Source organism: Mesoplodon bidens, assembly GCF_964165515.1.
Source record: "Mesoplodon bidens genome assembly, chromosome: 7".
Lineage (NCBI taxonomy): Eukaryota > Metazoa > Chordata > Mammalia > Artiodactyla > Ziphiidae > Mesoplodon > Mesoplodon bidens.
This window is the reverse complement of record NC_138164.1, coordinates 20172528-20196789: the sequence shown is the minus strand read 5'-3', so window position 1 is coordinate 20196789 and position 24262 is coordinate 20172528. Positions and strand designations below refer to the sequence as shown.

General features: G+C 43.8%; 1 protein-coding gene and 1 pseudogene across 6 annotated transcripts in view; both read left to right on the top strand.

The window, feature by feature from the left end:
• Positions 1-24262, top strand: part of DIXDC1 (DIX domain containing 1) — a gene marked incomplete at its 3' end in the record, with an annotated part of 76674 nt that overhangs the window by 17424 nt on the left and 34988 nt on the right. For 4 of the 5 annotated variants that reach the window (XM_081240956.1, XM_081240955.1, XM_081240957.1 and 1 more), the window contains 4 exons: positions 14287-14416; positions 20041-20166; positions 22097-22328; positions 23224-23331. In XM_081240956.1, coding sequence (XP_081097082.1) covers positions 14287-14416; positions 20041-20166; positions 22097-22328; positions 23224-23331 — 596 coding nt within the window. Of the gene's footprint in view, positions 1-14286; positions 14417-20040; positions 20167-22096; positions 22329-23223; positions 23336-24262 lie in introns of those variants that run through there. The other variant, XM_081240959.1, reaches the window with a different exon arrangement.
• On the top strand, positions 17014-18092 carry LOC308620709 (Krueppel-like factor 17; annotated as a pseudogene). The gene has a single exon. The product of its transcript is annotated as a Krueppel-like factor 17 (transcript).

Here is a 24262-nt window from a genome sequence, read left to right as displayed (position 1 = left end):
ACAGCCTCTTACATAAAGCACATGTTATTTCATCTGCTGCAGGAGCAGCTGTAGTCAGCTGTAAAACCTAGCAGCAGAGCTACTCAGGGCCTGGGCTTGCACCCCAGGCCTCTTTTAAGATAAACATCTTTGTGGGGAAGGAAAGTGGGTGGTGTGGTTGGTCCTCATAAGTGTCTACTTTGTCCTTCCAATCAATTTTTTTCAGAGCCAGCAGCAGGCATTTATAACAAGAACTAGGTCTTGCCTGCCCCCTAGGTGAGAAGTACAGGAATCTTCAAGTCAAAGAGGAGACAAACTGAGGCTCGGTTTAGTGGTTGGCTCCCAAGTTAGATTTAAAGCGAGAGGCCGTGGACTTCCCTGGTGGCGCAGTGGTTGAGAGTCCGCCTGCTGATGCAGGGGACGCAGGTTCCTGCCCCGGTCCGGGGGGATCCCGCGTGCCGCGGGGCGTCTGGGCACGTGGGCCGTGGCCGCTGGGCCTGCGCGTCCGGAGCCTGTGCTCTGCAACAAGAGGGGCCGCAGCAGTGAGAGGCCCGCGTACTGCAAAAAAAAAAAAAAAAAAAGTGAGAGGCCGAGACCTGAAGTCAATGTGACCCTTAAGCTGTGGACAAGAATAGTCCCACTCAGGCATGAATCTCTGATCTCTTTGTTAGATGCCACTTAACAGATCAACATGCAGACATAGTAGTGACATGACAAAGGCCTTTCTTCAACTAAAATTTTTTATCCATGATTGCACTGAAGACATGCTTCTCAGTTTTTAAAATCACATGACTCTGGGCAGAGTAGTAAATATCCTCAGGATTTAACCATCTACCACTCTCCTGGAGTGACTTCAGGATCCATGATGAAGACAGTTCCAGCCTTGCAATTCCTTGACTGTCCCCACTGCAATGATTTTTCCCCCTCTTTGCCACTTCACTAAGGCCACGTAGTGAGGCCACATCCTGCATCTTATTCCACAGAATTGCCCTACCCCTGAAATCGTGAACTCTGAAACTCCACTCGGTGCTCAAAGCCCCACTTTCCACACTCCTCCATTCCCATGAAGCTTATTTTCAATCGCATCAAGTTCTCTTCTCCTTACTCTTCTCCATCTTCTCAGTTTATCAGCCTTCATTTAGTTTCTTCTCCCAGGTGCAGATTCCACGATCAATCCCTTCAAATACACTCTCATCACCATCCTCACTTCCTTTGCCTTAGCGATCTCTGCCTCTCCTCTGACCATTTCTGGTCCTATATTAGCCTATGTCTGGTTTCCTCCACTCAGGGCCCAGGCCTGCTTAGCACTTCTAGAGGAAACACAGAACCTTGCGGATTGATTCAGTTACAAAATTATGATCTCCAGCCCCAGCTGAGTCCTTGGTGCTGCCAGGAAATCTTTAGCTCTTCCCAGCTTCCCACAGGGTCCCTTTCCTGAAGCCTCCGTCACTCTCCCTGTCCCTTTCACTCTCAACAGGTAGACCTGCCTACTTTATAATGGATAGAGGGGCATTTGGATTTGAGCTCCTTCAGCTGCCGTCTTCCCCACCTCCCCGTCTCCCCACAGAGGTACCCACTCCTGCCTCTCATCACCATCAGAGGAAGCGGCCCTCTTCCCTCCTCATTCGTGCTCCTCCCCTTGTATCTGTTTCTGCTTCACTAACCCCTCATCTCAGCCTGCAAATGTCCTCTCATCCTAAACACCCCTCATTCCTTCCCAGCTTCCTCTCCAGCAAATACCCTCTCTCCTCCGCTCACCATTTGGTTTCCTCCTTCCTGAGGTCTTCTCAGTTCACCGCCATCTGACTTTTCACCCCACCGTGCATGGTAGCAGTTCTCACAAAGGTCACCAAAGCCTCTTAAATGTAAATGAAATGGGTTTTCCAGTCCTCAGCCTGACTTTTCTATAACATTTGACCTTCTTGACCCCCCGTCTTAGCATTCTCTGGTCCTGGATTCCCACATAACACTTTCTCTTGATTCTTCTTCTGTCCCTCTGATTGCATGTTCTAAAATAAATTTTTTTCTTTGGCCACGCTGCGAGGCTTTCAGGATCTCAGTTCCCCAGCCAGGGATTGAACCCGATCCCCTGCAGTGAAAGCCCAGAATCGTAACCACTAGGCCACCAGGGCACTCCCTAAAAGAATTGTTTTTGCTGCTCACTTCACTTGCCCCTTTGATATGGATATACCCCAGCCTCTGACCTGAGCATTCCCTCCTTTTCTCTCATTGTATGCTTTCTTTGCTATAGTAGAAATACTACATTCTTTGGAGTAAGATGGAGTGGATTCAGATTCCATTTGCACCACTTATCAGCACTATGATCTTGAGCAGTGTTTCCCATATGAAAAAGGGGACTAATAATATCGATTTTAATGACTGGATATGATGATTAAAGGAGATAATGCATACAAAGAGCTTCATTCGGTGGCTGACAACGATGGGCACTCAGGGCATTTTCATTCTCTTCTTTCCCTCAGTGCCCTCTCTCTCCACGCCCTTTCCTGCCAAAATAACTTCTTATGGTTCACCTCACTTTTGGGGGTGTTGTAGATCCCAGGATTTGGAGTCAGCACTGGGTTGAGATCCTTGTTCTACCACTTACCAGCCCTGTGACCCTGGGTTTTTTGTTGCTCTGAACCGTGGTTTCCACATCTGTAATATGGTAATAGTAGTTCCACATCTCTAATCAATGTGAAGGGGGGGATAAATATTTACATATTTGACCCTTGAACAACACGGGGGTTAGGGGCGCCAACCCTCCGCATAGTGGGAAAACCGCATATAACTTATAGTCAGCCCTTTGGAGGCCCACAGTCCCTCCACATCTGCATTAACTAGCCGCAGACATTATAGTACTGTCGTATTTACTCTTGAAAAAAATCTGTGTTGGGAATTCCCTGGCAGTCCAGTGGTTGAGACTCTGTGCTTTTGCTGCTGAGGACCCAACTTCGATCCCTGGTTGGGAAACTGGGATCCCACAAGCCACGCAGCACAGCGGAAAAAAAAAAAAAGTAAATCAATTATACTGCAATAAAAAAAAAATAAAAAGGTTTAAAAAAAAGAAAAATGTCTTTATAATTGGATGCACACTGTTCAAACCCATGTTGTTCAAGGGTCAACTGTATACATATATATATACACACACACACATATATTTATATGAAAAGATGTTGGTTTAGTACCTAGCACAGTACCTGGCATGTAGTAAGTGCTCAGTAGATGGTGTTATTATCCCATTTGCACCTATGGCTATGTCTGTCACACACAGATGCTCTCAAACATCTCTCTCCCACCCCACGCCCATGTCCTGTGCTCTAGACCTGTATTTTGCCAGCTGGCCGTGGAACATCTCTACCCTGATGTTTTGCAAATGGCTCAGACTCTTGTTCAAAACTGAACTGTTTACTTTTCCCCAATACTTGCTCTTCATGTATTCTCTATCTCAATTAAAGCATCACCATCCATTCAGGTGTGACTTTTTGGACTCTCTCTTTTCGTCACTGCCTACCTCCTGTCAGTCATCTCTGACTTAATTCTGTAATTTGTCCTTTTCTAACTGTACTGCTTCGGTTTAGGCCTTCATCTTCTCTCGCTTGAATTATTGCCTGGATGCTGCTCTTTCTGTCCCATGTTCTGCTGTGTCCAGAGTGACCTTTCTAAGATACATGTCTCACCGTTTCACTCTCCTGTTCCCAAACTCCATGCTTTCCTGCGGAAGCTCTCTAGGCTTTAAGTCTAAGTTCTGGTAGGTCTTGTGCTGACCTATTTCTCCAAAATCATTGCCTGCCACTTACAGCTCTGCCCACACACTGATTTGTTAACTGGCTATTCCTCCAAGATACCATATGCCTTCAGGCTCTTCCTTTCTTTTTCTTTTCTTTCCTTTTTTTTTTTTTATTACTGCTCACTAGGATACCCTTCTACTCTTCTCCAATTGGCAAATATCCTTAAAGAAGCAGACAAATGTCTTCTTTCCTCTTGATCTTTCCCTGATAGCCTCATCCTTCCAACCTGTTGCTCCTTCTGTGCATATATAGCGTTTTTTTTTAACACTTCTCCATTGTTGCAGTAATCATTTTGTATTAGAGTTATTTATATGCCTGTAATCAGTGGGCCTGGCACAATGCCTGGCGATGCTGGTTGATGTGAATAAATGAATACATGAAATGACAGGGTCTGGAAGGATCTTGTGAGATGGGATCTAACCAGCTGAAATTTGTTAGAGGTAAATATGTGTCAAGAAGACCAGTTATACAAGAATGGAAATAGAGGAGACTGGCTTCACAGCAGAATGTGTTAAACATTTTTAGGGGTTTGGTTGATAGCACTGACTCAACTATGTGAGGCGGTAACAAAAAAAAGAAGGAGAAGAAGAGGAGGAGGAGGAAGGGGAAGAGAAGGAGAAAAGAACGTGAAATATCTTGTCTGATTTTATAGCCAGAGTATTGTGTTTTGTTCTAGATATTATGGTTTTAGAGGGATTTAGGCCAGAATAGCAACAATTCTTGAAACCATTTGTAAATAGGATGATGAAGAAGAAAATAAACATGATGAGGAAGAAAAAAGAAGAAAGCACAAATATACAAAATAAGAAATGAGAGTGGAGAAGTAATCCTTGAAACAGAAAAAACTGTAACAGTCTTTGCAGGTCTGTACAAATAAATTTTAAAACTTTGGTGAAGTTGATCATTTCTGAGGGAAATTCTGATTACTAAAATGGATAGAAATGGAATATTTAAACAGACCAATTTCTGTAGATGAAATAGAGAACCTTAATAAGGAACTATTCCTCAAAACAAGTACCAGGCAGAGATTATTTCACAGGGGAATTCTACCAAACCTCCACTCATCAGACAGTCCCAGTGTTCTACAGATGATGTCAGAGGATTGACAATAAGGAGAAACTTTCTGCTTCATTTTATGAATATATCTACATGGTAGTGCAGAACAGAAAACTACAGACTAATATTACTTGTGAATACCCATGAAAAACTACAACAAATATAGTACTAATATAGCACTAGTAAATATTTTATTAGCCAACAAAATCCAACACCACACTAAAAATGTAATTATTATGATCAAGTAGGATTAACTCCAGGAATGCAAGGTAGGTTTATTATTAGGAAATCCACATATACCATATTAGATCTCAGGAAAAATAATCATAGAATTATCTCCATAAATGCTGACAAAACTTTCCTCAAAATTTAACATCCGTTCCTTATAAAACCACTCAAGAAAATAAGACTTGCTTGGTAACGGCAGCGAGATGTGGTTCGAGATTCACTCTGGGATCGCCATCGTGACCACGTGCTTGTTCAACCTGCAAAAGGCCACTGCACGCATCCACAGGTTCACTAACAGGGGCAAGGAAAAAATAGTTTCCCATTATTCATATCAGTAGAACTTGATGCAAAGAGCTAGGTGCATCTCTGGAGTTAATCGTTACTATGTGTTAAAGAGTTTGGAGAACATTGATTAAGGAAGCATTTTCCTGATGGATGAAAAATAACTCAGTTATGCTCGTCTACGTCCGCTAGAAGGTTATGCAGTGTATTGTGTAGCATGCCCTGTATTTTATAGTGTGTGATAAAAATAAAACAAAAATGTAGGGACTTCCCTGGTGGCGCAGTGGTTAAGAATCCACCTGCCAGTGCAGGGGACGTGAGTTCCAGCTCTGGTCTGGGAAGGTCCCACGTGCTGCGGAGCAACTAAGCCCGTGCACCACAACTACTGAGCGTGTGCTCTAGAGCCCGTGCACCACAACTACAGGGCCTGTGCTCTAGAGCCCGTGCACCACAACTACAGGGCCTGTGCTCTAGAGCCTGCGAGCCAGAACTACTGAGCCCACATGCCACAACTACTGAGCCCACATGCCACAACTACTGAAGCCCATGCACCTAGAGCCCGTGCTCCGCAACAAGAAGCTAGAAGCTCGTACACTGCAATGAGAAGCTTGTGCACCACAATGAAGAGGAGCCCCTGCTTGCAGCAACTAGAGAAAGCCCGTGCGCAGCGACATAGACCCAACACAGCCAAAAATAAATAAACAAACAAAACCCCAAAGAAGTAAAAAAAAAAAAAACTTGATGGATTCTCTCTTAACATGATTATATATATATATATATATATATATATGTATGTATGTACACATACCTTATTCCTAAAAACCAGTCACTTTCTAAATTGGGAAACACTACAAGTATTTTCTCTAAGTCGAGAAACAGGGAAGGATGCCCACTATCTCCACTACTGGTCAACATTGTACCAGGGGTATTTAGAAATTGCTTAGAGGCAGAAGGCTTAGTAAAGAGGTAAAACTATTTCTTTTTGTAGATGATATGACAGTAATCCTGGAAATCATTGAGAATTATTGATAAAACTCAAACAATAGAAGATAAGGTAACAGGATATAAAAGTAACCTACAGCTGTCACATACACAAAGAGTAACCAATTACAGAAAGCAATGGTAGAGAAAACCACATTTATAATCACAATAGAGAAGAACTGAGTACTTAGAAATGAACTTAATAGGAAATGTATAAAACCTCCAAGAGGACAACTTTAAGACACTCCTGAAAGACACGTGTGAACCAATGGAAAGACACCCCCTATTCTTGAATAGGGTGATTCAACATCATAAAGGGAACGGTTCTGCCTATGTCAATTTATACATTTAATATGATCCCAATACAAAGTCTGACAGCCTTTACGGAAGTTCGTATGGGGAAATAAATTTGCAAGAATAGACAAGAAAACATTAAAAAGAGAAAAATTTCAAGGGGGAGGGACTAGTTGTACCAGATATTAAAATATACTATAAAGCCTCTACAAATAAAACATTTTGGTACTGGTGCATGAATAAACAAATATACAAGTGATATAGAACACAAAGTCCAGAAATAGACCCAAACTATGGAAATTTAATATATGGTAAAGGTGGCATCTCAAATCCCTGGGGTAAAGAGTGACCTTTTTAGTAAATGGTGCTGGAACAACTGGGTAGCCATTTGAAAAAGATAAATTGTATCTATATCTCATATCATACACAAGAATACATTCCAAATGGATCAGGGATCTAAATGTAAACAATTTTGAAACCATATGAGAACTAGAAAAAGGCAGAGGTGAATTATTCTTTCACCTCAGTGTAGGGAAAGGCTTTCTGACCGTGACTCAAAATTCAGAGGCAATAAAATAAAATATCAGTAAATTTGATTATATAAAAATGAAAACCTTTTCATGGCCAAAAAACTACCATAAACCAAGTCAAAAGATGACTGACAAACTGGGAAATCTCTGCAACATATGTCAAAGACAAAAAGGTAACATTCCTAATATATAAAGGACTTTTAAAAATGGAGGCACAAAGGACCAAAAACTTTGATAGAAAAATGGAACAGAGATGTGAGCAGACAGTTCATGTAGATATAAAATAGATATAAAAGATAAGAATATAAAATGATTTTTTTTTTTTTTTTGCGGTATGCGGGCCTCTCCCATTGCGGAGCACAGGCTCCGGACGCGCAGGCTCAGCGGCCATGGCTCACGGGCCCAGCCGCTCCATGACATGTGGGATCTTCCCGGACTGGGGCACGAACCCGTGACCCCTGCATCGGCAGGCGGAGTCTCAATCACTGCGCCACCAGGGAAGCCCCTAAAATGAATTCTTAAACCTACCAAAGGAGGTTCAAACTCATAACTAAAGAAATGAAGATTAAAACAGCACTGAGATACAATTTCTCACCTATCTATCACATTGGCAAAAATTTAAAAGTATGACATGTTCTGTTGGCGAGGCTGTGGGAAAATGAACTGTCATGCATTGCTGTTGGGAATGCAAATGGATACAACGCTTTTGGCAGGGATTTTGGCAATATATAATAAAGCTATCTACTTAACGTGCCTTTTTACCCAGCAATCTTCTTTGAATCTACCCTGAAGGTAGACCTCTATCAACATGAAAATACACATGCATAAGGTTACTCATTGCTGCAGCATTTCTAATTGCAAAATGTTGGAAAAAACCTGAATGCCCATATGTAGAAGAGTGGTTGAATAAATTATGGTATAGCCACATAATGGAGTACTATGTAGCTGCAAAATAAGGAAGATCTCTAGACCATTATGGGGTGATTTCCAGAATATATTAAGTGAATATTAATTGAAGTGAAGTGAAAAGTGCAGGTGTAAAAAGAATATCAATACTATGCTGTTTTTCACATAAGAAGAAAAGGGAAATAAGAAAATATACGTCGGGGCTTCCCTGGTGGCGCAGTGGTTGAGAGTCCGCCTGCCAATGCAGGACACACGGGTTCGAACCCTGGTCTGGGAAGATCCCACATGCCACGGAGCAGCTGGCCCTGTGAGCCACAGTTACTGAGCCTGCGCGTCTGGAGCCTATGCTCCGCAACAAGAGAGGCCGCGATAGTGAGAGGCCCGCGCACCTCGATGAGGAGTGGCCCCCACTTGCCACAACTAGAGAAAGCCCTCGCACAGAAACGAAGACCCAATGCAGCCATAAATAAATAAATAAATAAATAAATAAAAAGAAAATATACGTCTCTTTTTTTCCCCAGGTAACATAGGACGAATCCGATTGGTTACCTACAGGGGAGGATAGGAATGGGGTGGAAAGAATGGAGAAAAGGGAATGGAGTAGAAAGAATGTTGGAGGAGTGATGCTTCTGAATATATGTTTTTGTATAGCTCTGACTTTTAGAATCATGGTAATCTTTCTCCTACCCCAAAAATGAATAATTAAAATCCACCAAAACGTGAGGAGAACCCAAAATGGACCGTAAATTGTAAGAAATGTACCTAACCATATTGCAGTTAGTAACATAACCACACTGAAGTTGGTGGAAAGAAAAGAACTAACCTAAGTCACTTTGGAATCAGCATTTTTCACTTTGGAATCAGTATTTTGAGTGTACACTGTAAGGCCAAAGACAAAAAGAACTATATACAAATATTGTGTTCTGGTTAGTAAATTTGTTTTTCACAAGGTATGGATTAGCAAGTCAAACTATTTGATGTGTTTTCTAGGACTGCAGAAATGTTGGTAAATATACTGTGAATAGAGTCAGATTTCTCACTGTGGGAGAAAGGAGTTACGTATAAGGAAAAGGGAAAAGAGAGATGAACCCTGTGGTGTTGGGCTGGAGGCGGGATCAGGATAATTCATGGTATGTCTCTCCATCTGTCTGTCAAGATAAGTAGATACAGATATGTGTGTATGTGTGTATACATACACATATTTCCTACTCTACTACCGAGAGGGCCCAGAATGTCACCCAAGTAGAATGAGTACACCTCATGCCCAAAGTTTGGATTCTAAAAACTGTTCTCCAATAAAAGGAGCCAGAATTGTTTTCTTTTGAGAAATAGCTGATTACAGAGCTGGGACAGAGAAAATACAAGATGAGGGGACTCTTTTAAAAATACAGGTTCTAATTCATTAGGGCTGGGGCACTGTTTGAGAGTCTGCATTTCCATTTTATTTATTTATTTATTTATTAGAAATTTGGGACCCAATTCAAGGGTCCCACTATTCTTTTTAATTAATTAATTAATTAATTAATTCATTCATTGGTTGCATTGGCTCTTTGTTGCTGCGCGCAGTCTTTCTCTAGTTGTGGCGAGCGGGGGCTACTCTTTGTTGCAGTGCACAGGTTTCTCATTGTCGTGGCTTCTCTTGTTGCAGAGCACAGGCTCTAGGCACTCAGGCTTCAGTAGCTGTGGCATGTGGTCTCAGTAGTTGTGGCTTGCGGGCTCTAGAGCACAGGCTCAGTAGTTGTGGCGCATGGGCTTAGTTGCTCCGCGGCATGTGGAATCTTCCTGGACAAGGGCTCGAACCCGTGTTTCCTGCATTGGCAGGCGGATTCTTAACCACTGCGCCGCCAGGGAAGCCCTCCATTTTATTTTATTTTTATTTATTTTTATTTTTTAATTTATTTTTGGCTGTATTGGGACTTCGTTGCTGCGCGTGGGCTTTCTCTAGTTGCAGTGAGTGGGGGCTACTCTTCATTGTGGTGCGCAGGCTTCTCATTGTGGTGGCTTCTCTTGCTGAGCAGCATGGACTCTGGGCACGAGGGCTTCAGTAGTTGTGGCATGTGGGCTCAGTAGTTGTGGCTCACTGGCTTAGTTGCTCCATGGCATGTGGGATCTTTCTGGACCAGGGCTCGAACCCGTGTCCCCTGCATTGGCAGGCGGATTCTTAACCACTGTGCCACCAGGGAAGCCCTTATTTTATTTTATTTTATTCTATTCTATTCTATTTGAAGTATAGTTGTTTTGAAGTATAGTTGATTTACAGTGTTTTATGGGAGTGCATTTCTAACAGGCTCCTGGGTGATACTGATGCTGCTGGTCCAGGGAGCACACTTTGATTAGTAGAAAACTACTTACTGTAGATTATTACACAAGAGACTCAAACATTGGATGTGGTGGAAGAAGTGACTTCCATTCTAAGAGTTTTGGTGAGGTCATTTAAACCTCCGCGATGCATTAATTTAGGTGGCAGTGTGGTAGAGTGTAGAGTGGAAGGAGCACTGGCTTGGGAGTCAGGGTGAATTTCAAATGGTTTACAATCTGGGTGGCCTTGAATAATTTATTTCTCCTTTTTTGAGCCTCAGTTTCCAGTTAGCAAAATAGATACAGTAAAATATCCCTGGCAGGGGCTTCCCTGGTGGCGCAGTGGTTGAGAGTCCGCCTGCCGATGCAGGGGACACGGGTTCATGCCCCGGTCTGGGAAGACCCCACATGCCGTGGAGCGGCTGGGCGCGTGAGCCATGGCCGCTGAGTCTGTGTGTCTGGAGCCGGTGCTCCGCAAGGGGAGAGGCCACAACAGTGAGAGGCCCGCGTACCGCAAAAAAAAAAAAAAAAAAAAAATATATATATATATATATATATATATACATATATATCCCTGGCAGATTAGCATTAGAGAAAATGTGTTTAAGGACCTAGCATAGCTCTTGACACAGCGTAGGTGTTCAGAAAAGTGGTGACAATTATTATGCTGTTGAATCCTCTTTATTGGAAGACCAGAGCTGTGATTAATGTGCATGAACATTACTGTTTGGAACCTCAAAGTAGTTTTGCATCAGAGACGACTTACTTTTATTCATTGGCCAAAAGAAGGCTATGGTTACTTAAGTAAAATCGTCCTGGCCTGATGAAAAATACTTGTTCTTCTCTTCCCTTGCATAATTAACTTTTACAATCATTTTAAGTCTTGGCCTGATGAAATGTGACAAATGATTCACTGATTCAAACAGATATTTGTTGAGCACCTGTTACTCTGTGTCCAACAATCTTGAACTCTTACAACTTCCTGCATAGAGCGTAGTTCAGACCTCAGCTCCTTGTGAGCTCACTGTCCTCTCTGCCTCCTCTCCTCCTTCAGGAACCCCTCCACTGCCGAGCATGGGCTTCAGGTTGGGCTAATAGTCTCTTAGCACCTTGTACACCCCTGTCATAGTGCTTGTCTCTACCAGCCTGCAAGCTTCTCTTCCTCTCCCTCTCTTCTCGTATTTTTCCTGCAGACTTCTTGAAGGCATAACACTCTTTGTAGCCCCATAGCAGAACAGTGCCTGCACTCAACTTGTTGAACTGATTGCTTGACACAGGACGTCCTCAAGGAGATCGGAGTCTGAGGTGTGTGGGAGGGTCAGGGAAGGCCTCCTGGAAAAGGTGATGCTTGAGCTGAGATTTAAGAGGAGATGGCAAGCAGCGGGAGGTAGCGTGGCTGGAAAACATGACGTGTTTGGGGCACTGCACATGGTTTGGATGAACTGAAACATGGGGGGCAAAAGTGGGGGAAGGGAGTGAGTGAAGCTGGAGAAGAGGTAAGGGCCAGCACATGACAGACTTAAATGCAGCTGAGGAGATTGGGTTTTATCTTGAGGATAATGAGAAGCCAGTGAAGGATTTTAAGCAGGAATGCGTGGAGGGTGGGTCGGGGGTGAGATTTGATACAGCGAGTTGTACATAAGCCTGGTAATCTGACCCAGCTGTTACCCATAATGCCTTTCTGGCCCGGAGCAGAGTGGTTTGCTATGGAAGTGCCCTTTGCCTGGCCTGCCTCACAGTGTTTGGGCTGTACAGTGGGAGCAGACCTGGACAGGAGTCTGGCCCATGTTAAGGCAGAAGGTGCAGCCGCCTCTATTCTGCAGAGTGAGTTGAATAGCAAGAGGCCCTTGGTAAATGCTTGGACCACCTTTACTGTGTTTCCTTACCAGGTCTGCCAGGTCCTAGCTATGGGGACATTAGAGAAGTTGCATAATTTCTCTGAACCTCATCCATAGAATGGAGATGATACCGACCCTTCAGTGCTTTTGTGAGAACTGAATTAGGTAATGATAATGAAAATAATAATGACCATTTAGTAAGCATCAACTGTGTGGCAGGCTGTTTTCCAGGTACATTATTAACTCATTAAAACATATATAGGGGCTTCCCTGGTGGTGCAGTGGTTGAGAATCCACTTGCCAATGCAGGGGACACGGGTTCAAGCCCTGGTCTGGGAATATCCCACATGCCGCAGAGCAGCTAAGCCCGTGCACCACAACTACTGAGCCTGCGCTCTAGAGCCCACGAGCCACGACTTCTGAGCCCATGTGCTGCAACTACTGAAGCCCGAGCGCCTAGAGCCTGTGCTCTGCAACAGGAGAAGCCACCGCAATGAGAAGCCCGCGCCCACCGCAACTAGAGAAAGCCCAGGTGCAGCAATGAAGACTCAACGCAGCCAAAAATCAAATAAATAAATAAGTAAATTTATTTTAAAAAACCATATATAAAACCTCAAAAATAGTGTTTAGGGCTTCCCTGGTGGCGCAGTGGTTGAGAGTCCACCTGCCGATGCAGGGGACACGGGTTCGTGCCCCGGTCCAGGAGGATCCCACATGCCACGGAGCAGCTGGGCCCATGAGCCATGGCCGCTGGGCCTGCGCGTCCGGAGCCTGTGCTCCGCAACGGGAGAGGCCACAGCGGTGAGAGGCCCGCGTACCGCAAAAATAAATAAATAAATAAACTAAATTAAATTAAATAGTGTTTTGTTCATGGTAGGTACTCTGTAAATATCAGATTCCTCCCCCCACCTCCTGCTGATCATTGCACTTCCTATAGTTTGTCCATAGCTGATAGATTATTGCCTCAGCACTACCTTCCAAAGGACTTTATTTATTCCCACAAATCGACATAGAGAAAGAAAACAGTGAAGATTTCATTTAAGCCCAGGAAGCAGCCAGTGAGTAATTTCCAACAACATTTCATTAAGGAAGTACTTGGGGCTTAGAAATCAACTGTACTTTAACCAAATTATAGTTTAACACTGTTAGCCTTTGAACTTAATTTTTAGGTTCAGGATCTTGGGCTTCTACAGAAATCAGACAGAACTGCTGCTTGTACTAAAACATTGTTCATGTGCTATTTTGATATTTGGTGCCCATCTTCAGACCAGATAATCAGAATAAACACCTGAATGCAAGCTGTGTTTAAAATGGAATATGTAAGGTTGTCTCAGTGTTGGGATGAGTTACGTGTCCAACCTGAGTCTGACGGGTTTCTGATGGTACTGGGCCATAGCTTTGTCTGAAAATAAATGAAAGCTCCCTCCATCCGCAGCCCCAGTCCTCAGGAACACTGCTCATACCCTTTTTTTTTCTTTCTTTGTGCAGGTTTCAGGTAACTAGATCCTCTTTGACAATATAAAGCATAGATTAAAACTAACTCCGTAGCAATCCCAGGATTATAGGCTCAGGAGAATAAACCTTGGATTGGGTTCAGTTAAGTCACATTGTAAAGAAATCAGCTATGGGAGAGGCATTTCTGAGCTTGGTTTCTGTTGATTCCTGGTTCCTCAAGATCAATTCTTAGGAGTGTCACAGTTCATTGTGCATACAGGACATGAGTGATTATTCCTGAGAAGCATAATGGGTTGCTGTCAGCAGTGGTTACACTTGAAAACTGGCTGTGGTTCTGGCCCAGCCTTTATCCCTAGTCAACGGAGCAAAACTCAAGGAAAGCAGGAGTCATAGTCACTGAAACATTCATCTGCGTACCTGTGTCCACACTGCCACCCAAGTCAGAGGTTAGCTTATCCCTGGAGACTAGCATAACACTAGAGAATTTTAGAACATACTCCATGTCTGACCATCTTTCTTTCTTTCCTTAAAACCTTCTCCTCCTCCCTCTGGATATAGATTGCCCAATTTCAAATGCTGCCTTAGAGGGTGCAGGGTGGAGGATAAGAGTAATATGCAACTTTTCCCTTATTTCCACCTTTCATTTTCCAGCAACAGCTGCAGGCATATGTGGCCTGGGTGAACGCACAGCTGAAGAAGAGGCCAACAGTGAAGCCTGTGAAGGACCTGCGACAGGATCTCCGGGATGGGGTGATCCTGGCGTATCTCATCGAGATTGTAGGTCAGTTGGCCCTGGACTCCAATGCTAGCGTAAACCAGAACATGGCCCTTTTATCCTCCATATGCCCTTCAGAGCAGATTGCTTCTTCTTTAAAATAAATGGAAATGGGACTTCCCTGGTGGTCCAGTGGTTAAGAGTCTGTGCTTCCACTGCACGAGGCACAGGTTCGATCCCTGGTCGGGGAACTAAGATCCTGCATACTGCAGCCAAAAAATTTTTTTTAAATAAATGAATAAAATAAATGGAAATGGAAGTAGAGAAGACTTAAGATACTCGCCCAAGGTTACTTTATTTATTTATTGTCAATAAACACTGTGTTCCAGGTGTCGTGTTAAGCTTTGGGAATATTATGATGAGCACAGTCTAGGCTCTCAAGAGTCTCCCAATCTATTTGGAAAGACTGGAAAGTGAAGTCACTTCCATTAATGTACTTAGTATTCTGATGGGGCAAGTACAGATAGGAGCACATGGGGGACACCCAACCCAGTCTTAGGGGTTGAGGGATGGCTTGCCAGAAGATTTGATGTCTAGACTGAGGCTGGAAAAGGAAGCGGTAGCCAGGCAAAAAGAAGGTGTGTTAGCAGCAAAAGGACCCCTCTACGGTATTCACTACCATGATGCTTCCCAAGAGACCTTGTTTTCTTGAAGCCCCGGAGTTGTTGCCGGTCATTCTTATTAGATGGTATCATAACCTTATTTCCATAGCATTTGTCTGTAGCTCTGTTATTATTTCTCTCACCAAAAGGTAATTATTTACTATTTCTCCTGTATAGACTGAGCTCTTTAAGAGCAAGTACAGTATAATATTTTTTCTGTTTCTACAACCCCTAACCAAGTGTCAGACACATAGTAGGTACTCAGATGTTCATTGTCATGTAAGTCAGCTTACCTTGCTTAGAGTCTTTGAGGGATGTGGGGTTTGCAAGTGGTGTGTAAGAAGTCAGGTTTGCAACAGGCAGCCTGTCCATGAATACCTCATTCAGACAGCTCATGGATTCATTAGAATATTCACTTATAGTGATAATAACCATGGTAATAGTAATAGCAGCTGCTATTTATTGAACACCATCATTTAATTTCATTTGATCATCAACCTTTGAGAAACATAATAGCCCCACTTTCAGGAAACAAACTTAAAAGAGAACTTATAAAAATAAGTAAATTCATTGAGTACTTTATATATATATATATATATATATATATATATATATATGTATATATCAAGCATCGTGCTAAGCATGATACTTTGATGGATTTATGATATGGATATGATGTAAGTACTATTTCACCCATTTTATAGGATTTAGAAAGGTTAAGCAACTTTACAACATCACGTAACTGTAAGTGGCAAAGCAGAGATACAAACCTAGATCTGCTTTAATTCCAAAGCTCATTTTAAACATTTAATTTTTCATTCATTTGAATAGATTATACTGGAAATATAATCAATTAGAAAATCCAGACAACACAAGAGGATATAAAGTCGAAAGCCATTTTTCCACCTCTGTCCCCCTGCCAGCTACCTGCTCTTTCTGGAGGCAACCAGTGTTAGCAGTTTCTTGCTTTTTTTCCCCAGAGATATTCTATGCATATACAAGCAATATGAATATGTATTCTTGTTTTCCCCGAACCCAGGTTCTTAAATGCTGCATTCTGTTGTGACTTGACTATATAGAAAAATTCACAGAATTCACTGCCTTATTTCCCATTCTTTCTTTAGCCAGCCCTCACTGGGCTTTTGGTCCCACTGCTCCCCCGAAACTGCTCTCCTCAAGGTCACAACCTCTGCCTTGTCAAATCCAGTGGCCGGGCCTCAGTCTTCGCTGTATTCAACTTAGCAGAACCTGACACAGTGGATCACTCCCTCGTCCTCCAAACACCTTCTCCCCTTGGTCTCCAGGACCCTGTGGTTTCGAGTTTTCCTCCTTCCTCACTGGCCTCTCCTGTTTGCTTTGCTGGCTTTCTCCTCCTTCCTGACCTCTAAATGTTGAAGTTCTCCTTAGAGGCTTAGACCTTAGTCCTTGTATATTCTCTGTCCCTAAGTGAGCTCTTCCCAAATTTGTATCTTTAGCCCTAAGCTTTTCATTGAGTTCTAGACGTGAATATCAACTTACTGTTCAACATCTCTGCTTGGATGTCTAAAATGCAGCTCTCGGGAATTCCCTGGCGGTCCAGTGGTTAGGACTCAGCGCTTTCACTGATGAGGGCCTGGGTTCAATCTGTGGTTGAGCCAAAAGAAAAAAATGCAACTCTCTTCATGTGTCATAATCAGAGCTTTTCCTTCTCCCCGCTGATCCCTCCATCCTCTGAGATTCTTCATCTAACACATCACAGTACCATTCACCCAGCTGTTAAAGCAGAACATTTAGAAGTTGTCTTTTATTATTCTCTTTTCCTCATATATCATATCCAGTCCTTCACATGTGCTGTGTGCTTTATATTAAAAATGTTCCCAGGAGCTTTGCTCAGGTGTGGGTCTGGACCCTTGCGTAGTCTCGATGTGCAACCGATCCCGGGTTAAGATGGAGCAGGGAGCCAAGGGCCTGAGCCGGTGGCATGTGGATCTGCACCAGTTCACAGAGGAGACTGAGAAGTCAATGTCCATCTTGGACGTGTCTTCATCTCCTGGAAGCAGTGGGGTGCACACCTCTTGGAACCATGGCCCATCAGGTTTTCAATGTGTCCCTCAGTGCACAGAGCTGGAGAGGATCCCCTTGGTCTCTGCTGAGGCACCCAGGCAGAATGCCAGTGAAATGGGACCACAGTTCAGTATGTTGCTGCCTGACCACGGTGTGAGCCCCCAAGTGACTTTCATTCCTTCCCAGATGATTTACTCAGGGAATGTCTCCTTCCCAGCCAGGAATGATGATTTTCCAGGGGCCCCAAGCAATGCCCTTAGGAGAGCCCAGTATTCCAGGGGCCATGACCTTTGGTGGGAATCTAAGGATGCCCCCCAATGGGCCGCCAGTCTCACCTGCCAGTGGAATCCCAATGATGTCCCGCATCAGAATGCGAACAATGCCTTATTCTGGCCTCCCAACAGTAACTTCTAACAGAGACCCTTTAACACGTAAAACATTATTGTATACAACCGTGCCTTCCACTGAGGCCCAGGCAGTGCTCCCCTCTTTGGCTCAGATGTTGCAGTCTAGAAACCCCACAACTTAGGGATGCCCCCAGCTGGATCCCATTATTGCTGGCTTTGGAATCCTAGGGCTCTTTTGTGAGCCAGCCGGTCTCCCAGGAAGACCCCTTCCTACCTAAGTAGTCTTTACCTGCTCCACGGAGAGCAGAGCAGTATTCCGGGGCCCAGGAAAGGGCTCCCAGGAGGAGATCCCCAGCTTCAAGGCCTTACCGCTGCGACTGAGAGAACTGTGAAAAAGCTTATACTAAGGGCTCCCACCTCGTGAGTCACCAACGCAAACACACAGGTGAAAGGCCCTGTAAATGCATGTGGGAAGCCTGTACTTGGTCCTTCTTCCGATCTGATGAACTTGGAAGACATACTCGGATACACACCAAATACCGACCACATAACTGTGACCAGTGCAGCCGGCAATTCATGAGATCTGACCATCTCAGGCAACACCAAAGGACTCATACGCGGGTGCCAACATCCCCAGACCCACCGGCTGACAGTGGACATATGGCTGGTCCTCCTGCTCCTGGTCTTTAGGTCAATCTGCTCTTCCCCTCATTTTGACCTTTCTGCCCAGATCCTGCCTGCCTCTGACCAGCTAGTCTCTTTGGCAGGTGTAGGCTTTGATGAAGACAGAAAGATTATGAGGCAGTGTTGAAGCCCATGTGAGCTCTGGATCTAGTCAGAGCTCAAAAACTGTCTTGGATGTCCTCACATCTCTGGGGCCACCTACTTTTGTGCCAAGTTCAGCCACATGGGAAGATGCAGCAAAGTAGAGATGGGAGCTTTATAAAAAGCTCTTTATCTTACGTCATTCCCAGCTTGAAACCCTTTAGCGACTCTCCTTTGCCTGCTGCATTAAACCCGACTTCCTTGTCTTGGTCTTTGACAGTTTCCAGAGCCAGTTTCCAGAGCCAAGACTATGTTCAAATCCTGAATTTACCACTTACTAGCTATGTGACCTTGGGAAAGGTCTTTGATCATTATGCCAGGTTCCCTCTTCTAGTAAAAGAAAAACAGCGTTGGACTGTCATGAACACATCTTACGTACAAAACCAGATTCTCTCTGGCACTCACCAGCCACATACCCAGAGTTTGTCTCCTCCCATCATTTCCAGACTTGGATGGAATGACCCCACAGGACATGGGATCTGGTATCTCAGATAGCCACTAGCAACCCAGGAATGTGGAAGAGTTAGTGCTCCTGGGGTAACATTTGACTAATGGGAGGTGGGAGAAATCCAGGTGATAAATTCCCTCTTCTTCCCTCCCTTCCCCGAACTGGTGCAAGATGCCATTTCTCCCACTGGGGAGACCTCCCAAGTAGCCAGTGGACACAGCTTTTGTGCCTCTTCGAGGCTTGTCATGAAGCAGACTCAGCCTGCTATCACCTGGCATTACCTCCTGTTCTTCCTTGTGCTGAGTCCCTTTTCTTACTCTCAGTGCCCTGTAATCACCCATATAAACATTGGTACTTTATAAAATAATTAATAAATTAATTAAAAATTTTAAAAAAAATGTACCCAGTATCTGACTTCTCACCTCTCAGCTTCTTCCCAAACCATCATTATCTCTTGCTCGATTGTTTTCACTTCCTTTCTAACTAATCTCCCTATTTCTTCTTCACATAATTTATGTCCACACAGAGTCAACTTTTAAAAACATAAATCAGATCATGTAACTCCCTTACCTCAAACCCTCTGTTGGCTGTCCATTACACATAGAATAAAATTCAAGGTCTTTACTCTTTTCCTCTGGTCCCTAAAGCTCCACATGGCCCGGCCTTGCTTACCTCTCCACCTTACCCTAGGACTCGACTCCTTGCTCTCTCCACTCCGGCCCTATGGTCTTGTTGCTCTTCCTCAGATAAGCTGAGCTCATTCCCACCTTGGGGTTGGGATCTGTGGATTCTCAGCCTGGAATGCTTCCTCCGCAAATCTTAACCTCTCTTACTTTATTCAAGCCTCTGCCCAAATGTGTTATCAGAGAGACCGTGATCACTCTTCTTTGTCTTTCCTCATAGAACTTATCACTACCTGAAATTATATTGAAGATTTATTTGTTACCTTGGTCATCTGTCATCCCTACAAATATAAACTCTATGATGGAAGGAAAGACGTAGTCTTGGTCATCGCTGTTTCTCTGGTGCTTAGAACAGGGCCTGGCACACAGTGAATATTGTGATGAATATTTGTTGAATGAATATTCATGAATATTTGTTGAATGAATATTTGTTGAGTGAAAAAATGTATGCACAGCAATTTCACAGGCCTCTGGGAATAAATATGAAAATTTGAAGGCCCTGCAAAAGGCTTTCATTTTCCTATTCCCCATCCAAATTACAAACACCAAGGCCTAACTCACTTGCATATTTATAGATAATCTTAGTGTTTACATCAAATATTCTCTTTCTCTGTGTCTGGCTACTATGAAACTGTGATAGTACTGCTCCTCATAACTTCAAATATTTTCTTTATCCTAACAGCAGGAGAAAAGCTGAGTGGTGTACAGCTGAGTCCCAGTAACCAGCAGGAGATGAAGAATAATGTGGAGAAAGTGTTACAGTTTGTAGCCTCCAAAAAGATTCGTATGCACCAGACTTCAGCTAAAGGTCAGTGCTTCATCCTGTCCATGGTGGGTGAGTACACTCATCTTTCTTTACCTGGTGATTGTCACCCTCAGAAGAACTATCTGTTATGTAGCTGAGGGTTCCGAGTAGACTCGAGTAGAATTAGGCCCACGACCTCATATCATTTTTCCATAAAGAAAGTTATCCTCTTGGGACAGAGTGATTATCAAAATCCAAGTGCTTTGGAAACCTGGATGAGGATAGAAGTTCTCTATTCATTTTAACTGAGTAAAGTTTTGCTTGAGTGTGTGTAGGAAGATTAACAGAAAAGAAATTATAAAATTGTGATATTAATTTTAGAATGTCTTGTTAAGTTATCAAAAATGAAGATAGATTATGTTTTTTGAGCCACATGGCCAGAAGAGGACACCTCTCAATCCAGTTTGAGCCCAGGCTGCAGGGAAGAAATGGTGTAGGTGTCCTCAGAAAGCACAGGCTCCCAGGTCCTCTCACTGCTTCTGTAGAACTGATTATAATCTGGTTCTGTTTCAGCTTCAGTTTCTGGGCCTGATTGCCTGTGGCTCTAATGAGAATGGGGGCAGGAGGGAGCCCTCCTTTCGTGTGTTATTAGTGTTCTCTGTGTTGGGCTCATTCAGGCGGTGCAGATACTGACCATTGAGAGGGCCGGTAGAAGGTATCAATCAATCCTTTTGGAAGCCTTGCATATTTTAGAAGACTATGAAACTAAAAAATAGACTTTTACCTATTTCCTTATGTTAACCAGACCTATTATATTTTTTTCGGCCTGCATTTCTCTTTTTTTCTAGGACAAAATTTAGAATGCCATAATATCTCAGATCTGGTCCCCATGAGGAGTGGGCTTGGGGATCTGGCCCATTAAAGTCGGCTATTTTGAGGGAACACGGCCGTTCAGGACATCATTGTCTTTTACCTGGAGAAGTTCAACAGCTTCCTAATTAGTCCCACTGCATCCATTTCTGTCCCCCTCCCCTCTGCTCTCCACACTGCAGCCAGAATGATCTTTCTAAGAATATATATGCTCATGCCAGTCCTCCGCATCTGAGGGCCCTGAGGAGAAAATCCAGAGTCCTTCCTCTGTCTTACCATGCCCTTCCTGACCTGACCTCCAGTTCATCCTCCTCCATCTTTCACCCTCTCCCCCTGAACTCTGAGCTCTGGCTATGCTGAACTGCTTTCTGTTCCTCTTCCACAGCGTGTGCCATAGAAATATAACGTGAGTCTCATACATGACTTGAATGTGTCTAATAGCCACGGTTAAAAAAAAAAGAAAAAGAAATGGTTGAAAATAATTTTAATAATATATTTTACTTAACCCAACATATCCAAAATATTATCAGCTCAACATACAATCAATGTAAAAAACTATTAATGAGACATTTTACATTCTATTTTTTGTACTAAGTCTCATGAGATTTATTTCATTCTGTTTTTTGTGTGTGTGCTAGGTTAGTACTAGCACATTTCAGTTCAGACTACAGCTACCTTAATAGGTATTAAGTGCTCAGTAGCCACATGTGGCTAGTGTCTCCCATACTGGATGGCGCAGTTCGGGTGTGTCGTGCTGTCTCACCTCTAGACCTTCATGCCTGCTGTTCCCTCTTCTTGGAATACTCTTTCCTTCCCTTCCCTCATCTGATAAACCGTTATTGGTCAGTCCCGTCTCAGTTTAGAACTCACTTCCTCTGGGAGTCGCTCCCAGAGCCCTCTAGACTAGACAAGATGCTTCTACTCTGAGCTCCCAGAGAAGCCTGTACTTCTCTCATACGTTATTGTCCTTTATTGTAATTGCTTTCAAATACTCTGTCTCCCTGTTGAACACAGAGAGCTTGATTGCCTCGCTTACCTGCTCACTAGCAAATACGTAGTAACTGAATGAGTCCTCAGCTCTCTGCCTCTCTCTCAGGACCTCTCGGTCTGTTCTGATCCTCAGATATCGTGGAAGGCAACCTGAAGTCTATCATGAGGCTGGTCCTGGCCTTGGCAGCTCATTTCAAACCGGGCTCCAGCAGGACAGTGAACCAAGGACAGGACGCCAGAGCCCCTCTGCAGAGTCACCAGCCACACTGTGCCACTGCTGTGGCCCAGGGAGCAGCTGCCGCCCTAGCTGATGTGTGTCACGACATGTCACGGTCAGGGCGGGATGTCTTTCGATACAGACAGAGGTAAGGATGGAAATCTGGGGATGGGAACTCAACGCACTCTGATATTTCTTCCCTTAAATGATATAGTGCAGTAAATGGAAATATCACCTAAACAGCCCACATTGCAGAAAAGAGCATGGAGTGGAGGTTGGAGAGGGCGCTCCAAAAGAGAAAAAAGGCCCTTTCTTTTAGAGATGTTTATTTTGCCTTTAGTAGAAAGTAAAGGAATCGTATATGTAATTTTTTGCTTTGGTGTGCAGAGTTTTGTTTTATTTTATTTTTAAAAATATTCATGTATTTATTTATTTGGCTGCATCTGGTCTTAGTTGCGGCATGCGGGATCTTTTAGATGTGGCGCGCGGACTTTTGATCGCAGCCCGCAGGCTTCTCTCTAGTTGTAGCATTCAGGCTCTAGAGCTCATGGACTTAGTTGCCTCGTGGCATGTGTGATCTTAGTTCCCTGACCAGGGATCAAACCCATGTCCCCTGCATTGGAAGGAGGATTCTTAACCACTGGACCACCAGGGAAGTCCCCAGAGTTTTAAATATATGCCTTTGGCACAGTGTGTTTTCTGCACTGGGAGATATACGTGGCAGCAACATCCTGATTCATCCCTGAGTCTCCCCCTGGAGTGTATCCTAAAGGGCGGGCTGTCCTAGAGAGTCATGGCAGGAAACGCTTTGTGGGTAGTGCGTCTGCTGAGAGGGAACACGACTCTGAGGTGTTGCAGAGATTGGTGAAATTACTGTTTTTTTGTATTTACCTTTCTTACTAGGTTTCAAGTGTCCTTAAGGCAGGGGCTTTGCCTTATTCGTCCTTTTTCCCATAGTGCTCCCAAAGTGGTGTCTATCAGTACTTGTTGGGTTGACCTGAAGGACTGACACCTTCTCCTTTGCTGGTGCCCTCTGCCTTTAGGAACAGCAGCGTGGATGAGGAGATTGAGAATCCATGCTGGAGCGTGCGAGCCCTGGTGCAGCAGTATGAAGGGCAGCAAAGGTCCCCGTCCGAGTCCAGCTGCTCCAGGTAACTGTGGCTTCTGATTCTTCACCACTACAGTCCTCCCTAAGAGCTGAATTGTGGGGATTCTCAGGGTTGTCGGCTTCAGGTAGTAATGCAACAGGCAATAAGGCACTGAAGCCCTTTCTCTTTCCCTCAGTTTATGTTTGGCTTTAAAGGGGTAGCCCTCAGCACGGTCTGTGGTTTTGTGCTGACAGGAGGGTAGGCTGGGATGCTTGTGAATTTCCTACATACCAGTGCCAGTGCTTCGCTGTGTCCACGTGGGGGCACGACTGGAACCTGCTAGGGCCCAGCCTGATGGTTCTGATATTTGCATATCAGCTGCCAGTGTTTGTCAGAGCCAGTTCCATTGCACTGTCTTTGTGCCTGAGTCTGACTCTTAAGTTATGGCCTGAGAAGGCTGTATAAAGCTCATAGCAAGAGAAAATGGGCAGAGTTGTCTTACAGCCTTTAGAATGTTCCCAGCTTTCATTTGCAGGGCTGGGAATTGTGGCCGATTAGTACACATTTGAGTGGGCTAACAATGTGTGTGACTCTAGCTGAAAAATGTTGTCTATATCCCTTAGAGCCAAATGCAGTGACCAAAACAGGACACAGTGCTCTCATAAAAGCCTGATCAATGCCAAGTATAGTGGCAGAAAAAGATTACTTTCCTGGCCCATGTAAATCATGCTCCTATAAACACATCCCCAGATCATGTTAGCTTATTTACTAACTTCATTTCATTGCTGAATCATATTTAATTTATGCTCTTATAACCTTTTCTCTCTTACCTCAACCCAGGGTTAGTCTGTTCTAGTTAAGCCTAATTGTTCTTTATCTAATATGTATGTATTTTATGTGTTTTTCTTCCTCCTATTTCTTTTCCTAATAAAATTCCATCTTAGTTTGATGGATCATTTTCTAATTTGCTGAGGATCATTTTCTAATTTGCTGA